Source organism: Notolepis coatsorum (assembly GCF_963971535.1).
Source record: "Notolepis coatsorum genome assembly, chromosome: 15".
Classification (NCBI taxonomy): domain Eukaryota; kingdom Metazoa; phylum Chordata; class Actinopteri; order Aulopiformes; family Paralepididae; genus Notolepis; species Notolepis coatsorum.
The window spans coordinates 67,834,169-67,853,479 of record NC_140179.1 but is presented as its reverse complement, the minus strand read 5'-3'; the positions used below and the strand labels follow the sequence as shown (position 1 = coordinate 67,853,479).

Below are 19,311 nucleotides of genomic sequence, written 5' to 3'. Positions count from 1 at the left end.
CCCCTTTTCTTGATCCTCCAATCAGGATCAAGAAAAGAGGGCAGGGTTTGAGATAGGTCTATTCTCCCCTCCCCTGTCTTGAACGTTGCTCGCATTTGCCCCCCACTGGCTAATTGTAGGGAGAATAGAAGCCCATCGCATGTCCCCTCCGATACATGTGTAGGCAGCCAGTCGCATCTTTTCACCTGCCAGCGCGGACTCTCATTTGGCGAGGAGTAACGTGTAGGAGGCTCACACTACCCCCGCCATTTTCCTGTCTCTGCTGTGCAGGCGCCCCAACCGACCTGTAGGAGTCGCTGTTTACAACGTCCAGATTACCACCCATCGACTTCCCATCCGCTAACTCTGCCAATTGAGTTAGTATGATGGCCGGCCCAAGCCGGAGGCAACGCCGACAGCCGGATTTGATACCAGTGTCTTGTGCGTTGGTGACTAGCGCAATGTCCGCTGCGCCACCCAGCCGCCTGGACATTACTAATCTTAAGGCCTTTTTGCTTTTTTTCCGACGATATTGAGATTTTGTTATATTTTGCTTCCTAAACATGTCTTTGATTGATTGATTGAAAAGTTTATTAACAGATTGCAGAATGGGTACAGTACAGTACATCTCAATACATACAATTGTTAAGGGGATGCAGACCAGAGAAAGACTTTCGTCTTGTTTACACCAGGGTCCCCCATTTTCAATTCATCATAACATATATGACATACATGACATACAGATAGACAGTACTGCTACATCTATACATTTATGACATATCAGATTTGCAAATACAGTACTGTTTGTGATACAAAAGTGTCCAGAAAAGGAGTGTATATACATTTGGCGTAGAAACTGTACATTGGAGGAGGTTGGTGGGGTGGGGTTGGGTGGGTTGGGTGAGGGCTGTACATTGGAGGTGGGGGGGGGGGGGGGGGGGGGTTGGGTAGGGGACACACACACATTTTACACTGTACATTGGAATGTTGACAAAGCCTTACTTGGTCATTTACTGTACAACTAGGTTAGGACATTTGTAGGGGCCAGTTTCGAATTGCAGTCTCACGTAGGTGTTTTTTGAGAGTGTTTTTGAAGGTGGGTAGTGATTCACATTCCTTTACAGCTTTAGGCAGGGCGTTCCACATTGATGTGGCATAATTGCGAAACGTGTTTAGTCCCTTGTTTGAGCCGAATCTGGGTTTTACATGATTTGTGGAGCTCCCTCTGGTGTTGTGATCGTGGTATTCACTGACCTTTGGGAAGTATTTTGACATGTACATGGGTACCTTGGTCGCGTAGTGTATCTTGTAGACCAGGCCCATTGCAAGTTGCTGTACTCTGTCGTCTACTCTAAGCCATCCTAGGTTGTCAAAGTGGGCAGGGGTGAGGTGGGTTCTAGGAGTCAGGTCAAGTAGTAGTCTGACTAGCTTGTTTTGAGATGTTTGTAATTTGTTTTTTAGTGCCTTTGAGGTGCTTTGGTACCATGAGGTGCAAGCATAGTCGTAGTACCCTTGAATGAGTGCTCCTGCTAGAGTCTTCAGGGTATTCTTGTTTACCAGAGAGGAGATCCGGTACAAGAATCGCGTTCGTTGGTTGACTTTTTTTATTACATTGGATGCCATTTTGTCACAGGAAAGATTAGCCTCTAGGATGGAACCCAGGTAGGTAATTTCATCTTTCCTTGTGATAATATTGTCACCCACTGTAACCGAGAAGCCGTCGGTCTTGCTGAGTTTGTTATTTGAACCGAAGAGAATGGACTCTGTTTTGCCCATGTGTAATGATAGTTTGTTGTCGGCGAGCCATATGCAGATTTTGCCTAGTTCCGAGCTGAGGGCTTTTTCAACCTGTAACTTGTTCTTGTCAGAGACCAGCAGGGCTGAGTCGTCCGCAAACAGGAACAAGTTGCAGTCACAAGCTGACGACATGTCATTTGCATAAATTAGGAATAGTAGCGGTCCTAGTATGCTTCCTTGTGGAACACCACAGCTCACTGTGAGGGGGGGGGATAGGGTACCGTTTACTTCCACCATCTGTTCCCTCCCCTCCAGGTAGGATTGTATCCAGCTCACTGATAAACTATCAAAACCAATTGCTTTTAGCTTGTCAATCAGAATGGTGTGATTGACAGTGTCGAAGGCCTTTTGTAGGTCCAGCATGACCATGCCGCAGTATTTGCCCGCGTCCACCTCTTGTTTGATGTGGTCGTTCAAGTAGAGAAGGCATGTGTCAGTGGAGTGGGATGTTCTGAAGCCAGATTGGAATTCGTAGATTAGATTTTTTTCCGCGAGGTACTTTTTGATCTGTTCGTATACTATTTTTTCCATGACTTTCGAGATGGATGTAAGGATAGAAACAGGGCGGTAGTTACCCGGGTCTAATTTGCTGCCCTTTTTGTGCAGGGGTGTTACTCTCGCAATTTTGAAGTCCTTGGGGACGTGTCCCTGTTTTATGGAGAGGTTTATTATGTGTGTGATGACTGGGGTGATGGCTGCTGCTGAGTCTCTGAGGAATTTGGAGGGGATGTTGTCATGGCCAGTGGCCTTGTTTGGTTGGAGGGCGCTCAGTTTTTTGAGTACCTCATCTGTAGTTACTATTTCCAGTTTGAAGTCGTCTTTGTGGACGCCTAGGTTCATGTAGTATGCTACTATGTGTTCTACCCCATACTGCCCTGAGTGGGAGGGTAGTTTGTTTACCAGTGTTGTGGCTATGTTTGTGAAGAAAGTGTTTAAGTAATTGGCTACATCCAGCTTGTCTGTGATGAGCGTGTTGTCCGTCTTTATGTTTATGTTTGAGAACCTGGTTTTGAGTTTTTTACTGCAGCCTAGTTGATTGTTGAGTAATTTCCAAAGTTCACGTGGTTTATTTTTGTTTTCCTCGGTTTTGTCATTGATGAAATTTCTTTTTGCAGTTTTGATCATGGAGTTTACGTCATTTCTTAGTCTGTTTCTTTCTAGTTTGAGTTCAGTCACGTGGTCTTGGAGTTCACTGCTCGTGCTTTTGGTAAGCTTTGACTGACTTTTACGAAACTCAGAGCATTTTTTGTCTCTGGCTTTCATAGCGGTCAGTATTTCAGTGTGCATCCATGGCTCAGCGCGATTTTTTACCCTGGTGGTTCTTAGGGGGGCCATTTTGTTTAGTATTGATGAAAATTTGGTTTTGAAGCCAAGCCAAGTTTCTTCAACCAGTGTACCATTGAGTTCATCTGACCAGTCCAGACTCTCCAGTTCAAGGTTAAAGGCCTCGCCTGTCACTATAAACTAGTGACAATAAAACATCAATAACACACATTTAGTTGTTTATTTGACTTCATTTAGCCTGATTGCATCCATAAATGTGCACATATTTAATGGGGAAGTGCCTCATTTGCATATATAAACATAAAATTCAGAAAACTATATAGCAATATATTCTTTCTTAGTTTATATGTACATAACAAACTGGGAAAGTTTCATAGTGATATCTATTCAAATATTTGTTTTGCCTATTAGAGGGTACTACACTGTTACTACACTGTTTGTTTGTAGCCTGTGTGTAGTTCTGTTCAGTTCAATAACATCATTATTATTATGTTATTCAGTTATCAGGCATGTGTTTAGGTTGTCTATTACTAATGGTTTGATTGGGTGTTGTATTTGTAAATAGCTGTTTCAAAAAATAATTATGGCATTTTACAATACGAAACTTTGAGGTTGTTTTCTGAAAAACTAGCTTTAATGCATTTTATTTACACACAAAGTCTTGGAACTCCATTTTCCCTAGTACCTACACACACCAAACTTTCCACATTTCTTCCCATCCATATTATGCTTCTTTCTATAGAAGGGTTTGTTGATATATATCATTCTATAGTTGGGCTTATAGTACATTTTATACCAAAACTATGTGTTTTTTTATGACAGTAGACAGTATTTCCTGATGTATGGGCTGATAAGAGGACATAGCCACAAAGTCTCTCTATACAAAGTTTCGTTTTGAATGTATCAACAAAATGAAACCAAGTTTTTGAATCTGGCATTATCCATGTTGGTGATGCGAGACTTGGCGATACATGCAAATGTGTGCATATTTAATGGGGGAAGTGGCTCATTTGCATATATAAACATAAAATTCAGAAAACTTGCAATATATTTTTTCTTAGTTTATATGTACATAACAAACTGGGAAAGTTTCATAGTGATATCTATTCAAATATTTTCTTTCCCTATCAGGGGGTGCTGTCTCGCCTTAAACCAAGTCATTTTACAGATGTGATGTTTTATAAAAAATGTTGGGTACCATTGGTAAATATATCTGTGATATAACAGATGCATTCAATATATATAGGCTATAAATAAATTGATCAGTGTCTACTATAGGGGTGTAAAGGTACACGTATCCGTACCGAACCGTTTCAGTACTGGACCTTTCAGTACGGCTGTGTACCGAACGAATACAACGGTATGTTAACCACTAACGACCACACGTGCAGAACTCGTTCATTATTACTACTCGCACGTTGTTCAGCTCAATGGCGCCGCGTGTCTCCTATCTGTCATGCAGCGCATTCATGCCCACGCCCACTGGGGGGCTGTTTTTTTTCACAATCTAATATAATTATAATTATTAATATAATAATTTTTTTTACAAGTGGATTATTAATTTCAATATAGAATATTCGTTGACAGCCCTACAAGTACAATTAGTTGCTGCACACTACATCACCCCTGAGTGGAACATGGAAAGCCAAACTTTCCCCCACTGTACCGAAAACCTGTACCGAACCTTGACTTCAAAACCGAGGTACGTACCGAACCGTGGTTTTTGTGTACCGTTACACCCCTAGTGTCTACACTCTACAGTATATCAAGTATTTCTCCAGTTCTGTCTTTCTCCAGTTCTGTCTCTCTCTCTCAGCGTGTCTTTTCTTTGCCAGGCATGAGTCCCTGAAGCTGGGCAAGGACTTTGCCAAGCAGGCCAACTGCACCGTGGGCGACATTGTGTGCCTTCTGTCCCTCAGTCCCCAGGCTGTCCTCGCTGCCCAGATGAAATCAAGTAGGACACCACCAGGCTTCACTAACCGAATATTGACACACTAAATAGACTGTTAACACAATGATCTGAAGTATTTCTGCTGGTCACATACTAGAGCTGAAAACATCTTGTAGGGCAAGAATTGTTCTGTGCCCACTACCCAGCATCCCTGTGTCCGGGCATGCAGTCTCACACTTAGTTATTCCACAGGTGATTTACTGGTGTGGGATTCTCAATATTGAGATAATACACTGCCATTCATGTTATTATTGCGCTACTTCATTCTTGTTTTATTTACAAAAAAGTACCTTTTAGTCACAATTCGGGTATATATGGACAATGACATCATAATGTTCCTCATATCGAATTATCCCTTTGTCTAGTCATATTTCGATATATCATTGTCAAGTCAGAAAAGAGAGTAGTTGGAATACATTTTTATCATTCACTTTATTGATCAAATCTGCAGAAAGCCCTTGGCTGTATGTTGATATTCAAACATCAACATCATCAAACATATGGGCCTGCACACCATATCACTGGTAATGTTAACCTGCAAAAGGAAAAAGGAAAGAAAAATCAAACATTAAAAATATAAATGGTGGTATTGTGTCCAGCCCAGTAGTAGTCAACTGTTGCTGCAGTAATACAGTTATTGTTGCAGTCATATTTACCATAGAGGAACACACATTACACACTAGAAAATGTAGGCATTTTAGATTAGATTAGATTAGATTAGATTAGATTAGATTAGATTAGATTAGATTAGATTAGATTAGATTAGATTAGATTAGATTAGATTAGATTAGATTAGATTAGATTCAAATGTTTTTGTCATTATACAGCACAGTACAACGGAAAAAAGTTTGGCATCCAACCAGAGTGCAAATATAACAGTAAAGTGCAATAGCAATATACATGTGTACAGGTGATTAAACTGGTTACAAAATATACAAATTAGTACTACCGAGTGTATGTGCAGAGTTGTAGTATAATATGTACAGTGATACAGGTGTAGAGACAGTATGGGATGCTCGATATTGGCTTTTTTACCGATACCGATATTCCGATATTGTCCAACTCTTAATTTCCGATACCGATATCAACCGATATCAACCGATACCGATATATGCAGGGTTTCCCAACCCAAAAAACGGAATAATTTCAGGTAACTAATCATTTCACTGGATAGATATATAACAAATATTGTTATTGTTTTTTTCTTTTTTTAAACCGATACCGATATTTTCCGATATCACATTTTACTGCCGATATCGGCCGATAATATCGGTCGGCCGATAATATCGGACATCCCTACTGGCTAGTATACTAATACACTTATTGTTGCAGTCACATTTACCATAGCGGAACACACATTATACGCTAACAAATGTTGGCATCTCTCTCTCATACGTGCTCTTCCTCTATTATTTAACCATCTCTCTCTCTCTCTCTCTCTCTCTCTCTCTCTCTCTCTCTCTCTCTCTCTCTCTCTCTCTCTCTCTCTCTCTCTCTCTCTCTCTCTCTCTCTCCATATATGTCTTTCTCAGGTTCCAAGGTGATAAACCCATTCAGGTTTCTGGAGATGTTTGAGACCTGGGGGCCTTACATTGATAAAGAGCTGATTAAAGAACAGGCCGTCAAGGCCTTCCAGAAGGGTCACTGGCAGAAAGAGAAACCGGTGCTCCTCGGTGAGACACGCACGCACGCACGCACGCACGCACACACACACACACACACACACACACACACACACACACACACACACACACACACACACACACACACACACACACACACACACACACACACACACACACACACACACACACACACACACACACACACACACACACACACACGGACAGACGGACGGACGGACGGACGGACGGACGGACGGACGGGCGGACGCACGCACACACTTCCATGGCCAGTATGAACCTCAGTCTAGACTATAGAAAACCATCTGGTTCTGTTTGTACTGAGGCTGTGTTGTTCTAACTTCCAGGCACCACCTCGGAAGAAGGGGTGATCTTCGTGTACGGCGTCTTCACCAAGCCTGTGTCCGCCGTGGAGTGCATCGTTTACACCACGACCATCTTTAAACACCACGCCCTTCGTGTCCTGCACAAGTACCTTCCCCTATACAAGGATGCCGACCGCAGGGGAATGTTAGCTCAGGTAAGGCCTGCGCCGAGAAGGGAAAGGTCATTAGATTGGTTTCCTGTTCAGGGTCAAAACAGTGCTTGTTCCTCGCCGCGGTATGTTATCTACACTTGTAGGTGTTGTGTTCGACACCCAGTACTTCTGGTAATAATCTTGTTTTCCTGCAGAGTTTTGATTTGACAGCAGGTACATGGTGTCACAGTAACCAATACTACTGCTATTGATCACACAGTAACCAATACTACTGCTATTGATGATCACACAGTAACCAATACTACTGCTATTGATCACACAGTAACCAATACTACTGCTATTGATCACAATCTGTAACCAATACTAATATTGATCACATAGTAACCAATACTACTGCTATTGATCACACAGTAACCAATACCATGGCTAATGGCTATTGATCACAAGCTGTAACCAATACTAATATTGATCACACAATAACCAATACTACTGTTAATCATCACAATCTGTAACCAATACTAATATTGATCACACAGTAATCAATACTACTGCTATTGCATTTGTATAGCACCTTTCATACAAGAATTACAGCCCAAAGTGCTTCACAGCAGCAAAAAGGACAGGCATACAAAATTGGCATAAAATGAGCACATCATTTACAAAAAAGTGCAGACATAAAACAAGTATAAAATAGACAGCAGCGGGGCAGCTGGGTGGCGCAGTGGACTAAGCGCTCATCACCAACGCAAGAGACACTGGTATCGAATCCGGCTGTCAGCGTTGCCTCCGGCTTGGCCGGCCGTCATACTGGCTCGATTGGCAGAGTCAGCGGGAGGGAAGCCGGTGGGTGGGTCTGGGTCGTTGTAAACAGTGACTCCTACAGTTCGGTCGGGGCGCCTGCACAGCGAGGGAAGGATCTGGAGGGAGGTAGTGTGATCCTTCCACATGTTACACTCTCCCAGTGAGAGTCCGCGCTGCCAGGTGAAAAGAAGCGGTGGGCTGGGTACACATGTATCGGAGGAAGCATGTGATAGTCTCCACCCTCCCGGACCGACGGTAGGGGGTAGAGTGCGCAACGACCAGGAAGGGGATTGGGAATTGGCATAACGACTAACATTGGGAGGGGAGAAAAATGGAAAAAGAAGGGGGAAAAAAAGTATAAAAATTTAAATAAAAAAAATAGACAGCAGCCAAACAGACAAAAGGCAAGGCATAGAACATCAAATCACACAGTTCTTCACATTAGGATCTAACATGTCCATACGCCTCTTTGTTTACGTTTATTTTATTTTCACTGATACACATATGTAGCTGAAACCACCCACATTTCCGATTTAAGACAGTAGTCACAAATCAAAACATGAAGCATAATGCACATTCAATTTGCTTGAGTGATTTATGATCACAGGGCCTTTAACCCACAATATCAGGGCCTTTAACCCACAGGGCCCCACACCTTTTATTGCAAAATTAAATTATATGTACTGTTTCAACACCAAGGGAGTCCTACTATTAATCACACAGTAACCAATACTACTACTATTAAGCATACAGTAACCAATACTACTACTATTAATCATACAGTAACCAATACTACTACTATTAATCACACAGTAACCAATACTACTACTATTAATCATACAGTAACCAATACTGCTACTATTAATCACACAGTAACCAATACTACTACTATTAATCATACAGTAACCAATGCTGCTACTATTAATCACACACAGTAACCAATACTGCTACTATTAATCATACAGTAACCAATACTACTACTATTAATCACACAGTAACCAATACTGCTACTATTAATCACACAGTAACCAATATTGAATTGAAAACCTTTATTTATCCCAGAGGGGAGATTAAGATGTCCTTTACAGCATAAGCAGCGTAACAGCAATTTAAAAACAGCAATTAAAAACAGTTTATACATAACATACATGTGTTAAAACAAGATGGACAAGTACACATGGATAAAAATAGCTAAAATAGGACTAAAAAGAGCTAAAAAAGAGTGGTGAAAAAGAAACAAGTCCAATCATGAATGTGTTGTTAAATAATAAAATTAATTGGTTACAGTCCACAACCCAGCTCCTCCAGTCCACGGCAGTTGGCCCGTCCTGGCCCTGCTTGGTTGTGGAGCCTGATTGCCACCGGCACAAAGGACTGACCAAAGCACTTTGTGGTATGTCGGGGGGGGATGAGTCTGTGGCTAAACGTGGACCGCATTGCGGTCAGCTCATCATAGAGGGGGTGGCAGGGGTTCTCATGGATAGCATGCAGCTTCCTCCTCACACACACACACACACACACACACACACACACACACACACACACACACACACACACACACACACACACACACACACACACACACACACACACACACACACACACACACACACACACACACACACACACACACACACACACACACACACACACACACACACACACACACACACACACACACACACACACACACACACACACACATTGTGACCGCTGTGAAAAAACATCTGATTAACCCAAAACTGGTAAAATAGATTCCTTTCTTCAGATCAGATGTTCTGCAAAAAGATTAATCCAATTCCTGATCGCCATTCCAAATATTGATCGCGTTTATTGATCCAACGTTATAGTCTGAAACGCATGATCCAAACTGCTTCCAGCCTCGCTATGTATCCGGTAACACGACACTGCTTTCCAGAGGTGGGGAAACCCTGGGGCGGAGTTTTTTCCTGATGCATTTTCCCATAGACTCCAATCCAATGATGTGCATTACCATCCGGGAGACGATAGTGGGAGGTATTTTCCCTTTTCAAGCTCAGAGTCAGTCCCAATGATAATGTCAGGCTGGACGGATGAAAAATGAATGGATATTGCTAATAAAAGAAATAACGATTAAATAACGAGAAATCTCGTTGTTGGCAACCAACGCATGCCGGCCAACAACGAGATATCTCGTTGTTGGCACCCAATGTGTTAAAGACGTGTTCAGTTCTCCTTCACCCTGGCAAGGCCCTCTGCGGTGAAAAGCTCTTGAATTTGAGACATTTTACAGCCCAGAGAAGCTTGCTGACCTTTTGATTCGATTTTAAGCATGTGAGTTTAACACTGACTCCCTGTGTTGCATTCCAAGGATGTTACTCCCTCTGATGTCTCCACTCAAGTGCCTGATGCATGGCATGTGATTCACTAAATGGCTACCTTGAATTCCCACCTTCTTTACACCTACCCACCTTCAAAACCGCCCTCAAAGAGCACTGGAATTCGAAACTGGCCCCCATAAATGTCCAACCCCCTCCTAATGTACAGTTCCCTCCCCCTCAAATGTATATAGTTTCGGTTAGGATCTCTGTTAAACAGTACTGTATATTTGTATATCTTGTATGTCATAAATGTAACAGTACTGGATATCTGTATGTCATGTATGTCATGATATATATCTGTATGTTGTGTATGTTATAAATGTCATTATGAATTGAAAATGGGGGACCCTGATGTAAACAAGACGAAAGTCTTTCTCTGGTCTTCATCCCCTTAACAATTGTGTGTATTGAGCCATACTGTAATGTACCCATTCTGCAATCTGTTAATAAAAATGTCAATCAATCTACAGTAGCAACGCTGCATCTAATTCACGAAGGAGAGTGAGTGAAACAAGACCAGGCAAGGTTAAACCGGCCCCAGCCACGACACTCACACATGTGTTCCGATAATGGGAAGTCAGTCAGTCAGTCAGTCACTCAATTCTGATTGACAAGCTAAAAGCAATTGGTTTTGATAGTTTATCAGTGAGCTGGATGCAATCCTACCTTGAGGGGAGAGAAGAGATGGTGGAGGTAAACGGTACTCTATCCCCCCCCCTCCCAGTGAGCTGTGGTGTTCCACAAGGAAGCATACTAGGACCGCTACTGTTCCTAATTTATGCAAATGACATGTCGTCAGCTTGTGACTGCAACTTGTTCCTGTTCGCGGACAACTCAGCCCTGCTGGTCTCTGACAAGAACAAGTTACAGGTTGAAAAAACCCTCAGCTCGGAACTAGGCAAAATCTGCACCTGGCTCACTGATAACAAACTATCATTACACCTGGGTAAAACAGAGTCCATTCTCTTTGGTTCAAATAACAAACTCAGCAAGACCGACGGCTTCTCAGTTACAGTGGGTGACAATATTGTCACAAGGAAAGATGAAATTACATACCTAGGTTCCATCCTAGAGGCAAATCTTTCCTGTGACAAAATGGCATCCAATGTAATAAAAAAAAGTCAACCAACGAACTAGATTCTTGTACCGGATCTCCTCTCTGGTAAACAAGAATACCCTGAAGACTCTGGCAGGAGCACTCATTCAAGGGTACTAAGACTATGCTTGCACCTCATGGTACCAAAGCACCTCAAATGCGCTAAAAACAAAATTACAAACTGGTCAGACTACTGCTTGACCTTACTCCTAGAACCCACCTCACCCCTGCCCACTTTGACAACCTAGGATGGCTTAGAGTAGACGACAGAGTACAGCAACTTGCAATGGGCCTGGTCTACAAGATACACTATACGACTAAGGTACCCATGTACATGTCAAAATAATTCCCAAAGGTCAGTGAATACCACGACCACAACACCAGAGGGAGCTCCACAAATCATGTGAAACCCAGATTCGGCTCAAAGAAGGGACTAAACACGTTTCGCAATTATGCCACATCAATATGGAACGCCCTACCCAAAGCTGTAAAGGAATGTGAATCACTACCCACTTTCAAAACCACTCTCAAAGAGCACCTACGGGAGACTGTAAATGTCCTAACCCAACTTCCTCCAATGTACAGTAAATGTCCTAACCCAATAATACACGAGACCCTCTTCTTGGGACCAAGTAAGGTTTCGTCGATAATCCAATGTACAGTTACCCCCCCACCCCACCTACCCAACCCCCACCCAACCACCTCCAATGTACAGTCCCCCCCCCCAGAATAGAAATACTTTAATCATCCAGAGGGAAATTTGACACTACAAATCGCCCACAGTAAACATTTAGACAGAACAAAGTCACGAATAAGAATAACAAAACAAATTGCCTAAGAATAAGAATAAAATAGGCCTAAGAATAAGATAATAATAATAGAGTACGGACTGGGATTCACATTTCGTATGTTATGTATATACATTCTAGTATAAAATATACAGTAAAAAATATACAGTAAAAATATATAGAAGTCTACAGTAAGTGTAATATTGAACAGTGTTGTTTTAAAAATACTCCTTTTTAATACTTAAAAAATGCAATGATGTTCAAAGGGTGTGGCCTACCACGTCTGTTCTCGTTGTGTAACAATTGGATCACCAATCATCAGCTGTCTGATTTGCTCAAGCAAAATATGGCAGTGACTTTACGGTGCATGAATCCAGTCACGGGGTGCAGAGGACGAAACATCACAGCGCTGCTGAGTCACTGAGCCGTCAATCTTTTTTTCGGTTCACACACACACAGCCACACACGCTGACTCGCACATAGTCGTTTACTTTCTCTCACTCCTGCGCTCTCGCACACACACACAGCCCGGGTCAGTGATTTGAGAGGCGTTCTGTCATGTCTGCATCGATTTCCCCAGCCTGTACGGGCCGCTAGCGGAGGGCTGATGGAGGATCCTCGGAGCGTAACGAGGAACCCATCGCTCTGTCCGTCAGATTTCCCCGGGCCTCTGACTGAGCTGCTAACGAGACCAGCGAGGGATCTAAATATCCTCACGCTCTCGTATCACTCGATACCACTCAGTCATTTTGATCCGTCAGCGCTGCATAGTCCTCTGAATCACTCTTTTTGAGGTCGGTCATGTTTCTTTTAGCATTTACATAGCATGCTATCCCCGACATCTTGGGAGGCAAACAACAGGTGATTTTGATCAAATGATAGGTCATTGTCATGAAATGGCAACCATGTCCTATGATTGTGCCATATTGGTATATAGGCATGACAGCACATGAGAATATTATGAATAGAACATTTCTTCAGAGAATTGCCTTGTGACAAACGACCGGGTGGAGAGTTTTGGTTCTGTGATTAGTATAGGCGTACGTGACCTTACGTATTAAAGGTTTTAACATCTCTCATCAGCATTGCCCTGTTGGCATGGCAACGTTGCTGAGGTGTACTCTCAAATCACTTGGGTCCTGGGGACAGAGAAATACGCAGCTCCCACTTTTCACCTATAGAGTGCGCTAAAGCGCTAGTTTCTCCCGTCAGCACTCATTTGTATGGGCAAGGCACAGGACCACCTGGGATGAGTGGCATTGTCTGCTTTGGATGCAGCCTCACCACTCCTACATAAGATGAGTCTTCCGTCATGGCCCCCGGTGGTGATGGGAGGAGAGATCGGCCCTCCTGGATAAGGGAGACGGGAGTAAAGACGGTGAAAAAAAAACGTCTCGTCGTTCAAGGCTGATAAAAAGAAGCTTTCATCATCTCTTAAGCACAAGGACAAACGGAGGTAGAAGTGAGAGATGACACGTCCGGCCTCAGGCGAGTCCGGCTCAACGTTTAGAATATAAAGTGACGGAGGGTGAGAGCCTCTGGGAGTGGCGAGGGGTCGGGAGGTGACGGGACTCCCAGACATACCTATTATTAATTTGCGGTTTCGCGGTGCGGTTCACAGGCTGCGGCGGGGGGGGGGGGGGATGCAGCCTACAGTGGACCCAAGCTCTCCTCATAAAAGGACAGCTCTCTCGTGAGAGGAGGGGAGTCAGCACAAATGTCAGCCGGCAGTGTGCTGCCCTGGGTCACAGAGGTGGAGTGGGGGTGTCGGAGAGGGTGGGGTTCAACATTTAAAAATAAATTGCCATTTCCTTGCACACACACACACGTGACAGAATATTCATTCTCATTTTACTTGTCAATAGGTTGCATAGTACAACCTTTTTGCACCAAATGTTTTTCCTTGTTTGAATTTGAAGGAAAATCCACTTCCTGTATTAATTTAATTGCATCTGGTTTGAAACTTAAACCTGGTGGCGTAAGTGGAAAGCAAGGGCGGGTGACTGGGAGTAAAGGAGGTAGAGAGAGAGAGGGTGAGAGAGAGGTTGGGAGGAGAGGAGGTAGAGAGAGAGAGGGTGAGGTTGGGAGGAGAGGAGGTAGAGCGAGAGAGGGTGAGGTTGGGAGGAGAGGAGGTAGAGAGAGGGTGAGAGAGAGGTTGGGAGGAGAGGAGGTAGAGAGAGAGAGGGTGAGGTTGGGAGGAGAGGAGGTAGAGCGAGAGAGGGTGAGGTTGGGAGGAGAGGAGGTAGAGCGAGAGAGGGTGAGGTTGGGAGGAGAGGAGGTAGAGCGAGAGGGTGAGGTTGGGAGGAGAGGAGGTAGAGAGAGAGAGGGTGAGAGAGAGGTTGGGAGGAGAGGAGGTAGAGAGAGGGTGAGGTTGGGAGGAGAGGAGGTAGAGAGAGGGTGAGGTTGGGAGGAGAGGAGGTAGAGAGAGGGTGAGGTTGGGAGGAGAGGAGGTAGAGAGAGAGAGGGTGTGAGAGAGAGAGAGAGAGAGAAAGAGAGAGAGAGAGAGAGAGAGAGAGAGAGAGAGAGAGAGAGAGAGAGAGAGGTCATTTTGTGACTTACATTAGCAAGTGAGGAGAGTTATTTCTGCAATAGTAAGGTGAAAGTAAGGTGCAAAGGCCTCGTCAGGTCCTGATTGGTTAAGGACAAGCGATATGCTAATTAAATTAACCCGTGGTTATATTTCTGACCGCATTCTCTTGTATTTTGTTTGATAACTCATAAACGCCACTTGGTTTAACTCTGCACAACATGTTATCACAGATATGTCGGGCGACTGGCTCAGGAGGTATAGCAGTCGCCTGGTATTCGTAAGGTTCCCAGTTCGATTCCCGCTCCTCCCACTGCTCCCGATGAGCAGCTAATACATTTCTCAGCATTTAACTATATTGCATAGTTGCTTGTAAATACTGTTCAATAATGTTTACAAGCAATGACTATTAAAATTGTATAGCTGTAACTCATTTTAAGATAGTAATTTTCATATTTCTTTGGTGGAAGGTTACCTATTTTCTTCTTTTTTTTTTTTTTTACTCTTTTTCTCCCTCCATTTTCCTCCGATTTTCTCCCATCCCAATGTTAGTCGTATGCCAATTCCCAATCCCCTTCCTGGTCGCTGCGCACTTACCCCCCACAGTCAGATCATCTGGGAGAGTGGAGGCTATCACGTGCTTCCTCCGACACACGTCCAGCCAATCAACCGCTTCTTTTCACCTGGCAGCGCGGATCCTCCCTGAGAGGGCGTAGCGTGTGGAAGGATCACACTATCCCACTCAGGTCCTATCCGCGCTTAGCAGGCGCCCCGACCGAACTGTAGGAGTCGCTGTTTACAATGACCCGGACCCACCCCGCCAGCTTCTCCCACCCTCTAATACAGCCAATTGTATTAGTGTGAACAGCCAGCCAAGCTGGTGACAACCCCGGAGCTGTGAGCTGGATTCGCACGAACGCAATCTCCGCTACACCACCTAACCGCCGAAGGTTACCTATTTTAACGTTTAATGTCTGTTAATTGGATACGATTGTAAGGAAGGAGAAGGATATTGATCGTAAAATCATAATCCTATATCTAATTTTGAAGATAGTAATCTGTGTTTTTTGGTGGATATTTCTCTTGTTTAACATTTGATGTCTGTTAAATGGATACTATTTTAAGGAAAGAGAAGGCTCATAAGGTCATATATCAAATTCTGGGAAAAGAAAATACTGTTTTTCCACAGTTTATGCTGTCCTGTCGACCAGTATTCTTTCTGTATTTTAACAGAATTATTTTGGTACCCCTGCTGCCAGTTTTGCTTGCCCTTTTTACAGTTTCTTTTCAAGTCAAGTTTACATTTCACATTACATACAGAGACAATTCAAGGTGCTTTACATAATATGGATAATAAAAACACATACATCACAATGCTTTGGAAAAGCCATTGTGTACGTTAAAGGCACATAACCAGTTCATTCAATCACAATGCTTATAAAAAGCCCTTATCCACGATAAACCTTACCTTTTTTTCAGGGAAGGCCAACTGTACAAGCAAAACTGTACATTGAAATATTGACAAAACCATACTTGGTCATTTACTGTACATTGGAGGGGGTTGGGTTAGGGCATTTACAGGGGCCAGTTTCGAATTGCAGTCTCCCATAGGTGAGTTGATGAGAGAGCTATTTATAATTGATCCTTTGGGTCCCCCCCCCCCCCCCATGTCATGCTGGTTCGCTCAGATACAAAGTTGTCAATGGAAACAAAGTAGTACCTAAACCACTCTAAGACCATGCCTGAGAGTCCAACCCAGTCTGTCTAGTTAGTATAGAATCGTCAACAGTATCAAAGGCAGCACTAAGAGTCATTAACACTATGACTGAAAATGTGCCGGAATCAATGTTTATACGAATATCATTTGGTACCTTAATTAATAAGAGCATTCTCAAGGCTGTGGTGGGGTCAAAACGTGATTTGTCAAAAGAATTTACCAAAGTTATTGGTAGACAATTTTCTCAATTATTTTGCTTAGGTTTGATATAGGTATATAGTTACTAATTACAGAGGTGTCTAAGCTATGCTTTTTCAGTAGGGGTTTAATAACTGCAATTTGGAAAAATGCCAGATAAGAGCGAGCTGTTAACTGTTTGTAGTAAGTCGGTTGCCAGACAGCTGTAAACGCTTTTGAGAAGACTCGTTGGCAGGGTGTCAAGGCAGCATGTTGATGGCTTGAGGAGTTGTACAGGGTCTTGTGATCAATAGCATTGAAGTGGGTCATGTTTATCATGTTTATCAGCTTACCTTTATGCGACTGCAGTGGTGACATGTTTTTGTTTAATGAGGAACTACTGATAGTTTGTCAGTGGATGGGAGTTCCGAGGCTATTTGAGTGGGGGGGGGGGGGTCAGCCTCTCAACATTGGCGTGCATCCTTATTCATGTTTTTGTTGATGATGTCAGAGAAGAATGTTTGCCTAGAGCCTTTCAATTCCACGTTGAAGCAATGAAGTCTGTCTTTCTTTATAGATTTCATAGTGAATGCGGAGTTTTAGTTTTCCGCCATTTTACACTCGGCTCTTCTGCATTTTTACACAGGCAGCATTTCTCCATGGTGCTTTTTGCTTACCAGAAGTTGACTTCATCCTAACAGGTGAAATGTCACCCATAACATTCACAATCTTAGAGTTGAAGTGGTCTAAGAGGTCATTAACAGAGGCTGAGATAAATCTTGGTGACACGTGACAGGGAGACAGTCTCCATAAACTGTCCTCTCATTGATGTGTCATTTGTGATCTCATAAGAATGTCAGGAGAAATCGACATTTCCAGAAAGATGCAAAGATGGTCAGATGGCGCAAACATCAATCGCCAGAACAAACGATGACTTAAAACCCCTTGTGATAAATAAATCTAGAGTATGACCCTGTGTGTGGGTGGAGCCATGAGACATGTTGAGACATGTTCAAGTGTCTAGTAGGTTATTAAGTTCTTTGGTATTAATATCATTGGGGCTGTCATGAATTGAAGACTAAAGCTCATTTGGGTATTAAAAACTCAAACAGACATTATCCCATTCATTATCTATGGAGCAGCCCCAGACTTTATACCTGATGACTAAAAGTTTGACTCTTACTTCTCTGGCTTTGGGAGAGAGAGAGAGTAGCTCATGTTCACAACTGTTTCCCCGGGTTGTGGAAACAACATGTTGGAATTCTTATTTTAAAGCGACATTCCCTTTAAGAAGCTCCCCAAAACCTACCTCACTTGCAGGCATTTTTTTAAGCCAATTTTGAGATCAATATCAATTTATGTTAGGGTTAGGGGCTGGGGATGGGAATGAATATAAATCAATGCAGTGTCCTCATTATTGGCATGTGTGTGACAGACAGACAGACAGAGAGAGAGAGAGAGAGAGAGAGAGAGAGAGAGAGAGAGAGAGAGAGAGAGAGAGAGAGAGAGAGAGAGAGAGAGAGAGAGAGAGAGAGAGAGAGAGAGAGAGAGAGAGAGAGCGAGCGAGAGAGAGGGGGACACTTAAAGTTATTTGATTTGAGCCATTAGATGAACATTATCCAGAGAGAGAGTGTGCGTGCGTGCGTGTGTGTGTGTGTGTGTGTGGTGTGTGGTGCGTGTGTGTGTGTGTGTGTGCGTGTGCGTGTGTGTGTGTGTGTGTGTGTGTGCGTGTGGGTGTGTGTGTGTGTGTGTGTGTGGTGTGTGTGTGTGTGTGTGTGTGTGTGTGTGTGTGTGTGTGTGTGTGTGTGTGTGTGTGTGTGTGTGTGTGTGTGTGTGTGTGTGTGTGTGTGTGTGTGTGTGTGTGTGTGTGTGTGTGTGTGTGTGTGTGTGTGTGTGTGTGTGTGTGTGTGTGTGTGTGTGTGTGTGTGTGTGTGTGTGTGTGTGTGTGTGTGTGTGTGTGTGTGTGTGTGTGTGTGTGTGTGTGTGTGTGTGTGTGTGTGTGTGTGTGTGTGTGGTGTGTGTGTGTGTGTGTGTGTGTTGTGTGTGTGTGTGTGTGTGCGCAATGTTGATTGTATGCAATTGATCCTGATGGAATCCGCTCTCCCTGCAACCTGGACCATGTTTCTCTTGTAATCATGAGATCATACAATACCCCTGATAGAATGTTGCTACCACATTTAGCATTATAATTAACCCTATCCTACCCCCCCCCCCCCCCCCCCACCCTCTTCACCCTCCCTCAGATCGTCACCGACTACGTCTTCCTGTGCCCCTCCCGTAAGTCGGCGCGCGCTGGTACGGCGGCGGGCAGCGCGGTGTGGATGTACGTGTTCGACACGTGGCGTCGGACCACCGCATCTGGTCGGGCATGTCGTGCTGCTACGACCACGCCTGTCACGGCGCCGAGCTGCCCTTCCTGTTCAACACGGCCTCCGTGGCCAACTTCACGTTCTCGCCGCCCGAGAAGCTGCTGTCCAACCGGGTGCTGTGCTACTGGGGCGCGTTCGCGCACACGGGCGACCCGTCTCGCGGGTCCAGCAGACCGCCTTCTGCCGCCAGCAGAGGCCCCCGGCGTGGCCGCGCCCGGACACCAGCAGCTGGATAGTCATGAACCTGACGGTGCGCTCGCACGCCCAGGTGGGCACCAGGGATCACATCTGTGACTTCTGGGACAAACTGGCATCTATTAGGGGAGGGCACGACGATAGGGCTG

General features: G+C 44.0%; 1 protein-coding gene across 1 annotated transcript in view; it reads left to right on the top strand.

The window, feature by feature from the left end:
• LOC311242078 (crystal protein) overlaps positions 1-19,311 on the top strand; it is a gene marked incomplete at both ends in the record, with an annotated part of 33,184 nt that overhangs the window by 12,384 nt on the left and 1,489 nt on the right. The window contains 6 exon segments of the mRNA XM_084331029.1: positions 4,896-5,014; positions 6,544-6,684; positions 7,002-7,174; positions 18,842-18,928; positions 18,934-19,120; positions 19,123-19,277. Coding sequence (XP_084187155.1) covers positions 4,896-5,014; positions 6,544-6,684; positions 7,002-7,174; positions 18,842-18,928; positions 18,934-19,120; positions 19,123-19,277 — 862 coding nt within the window.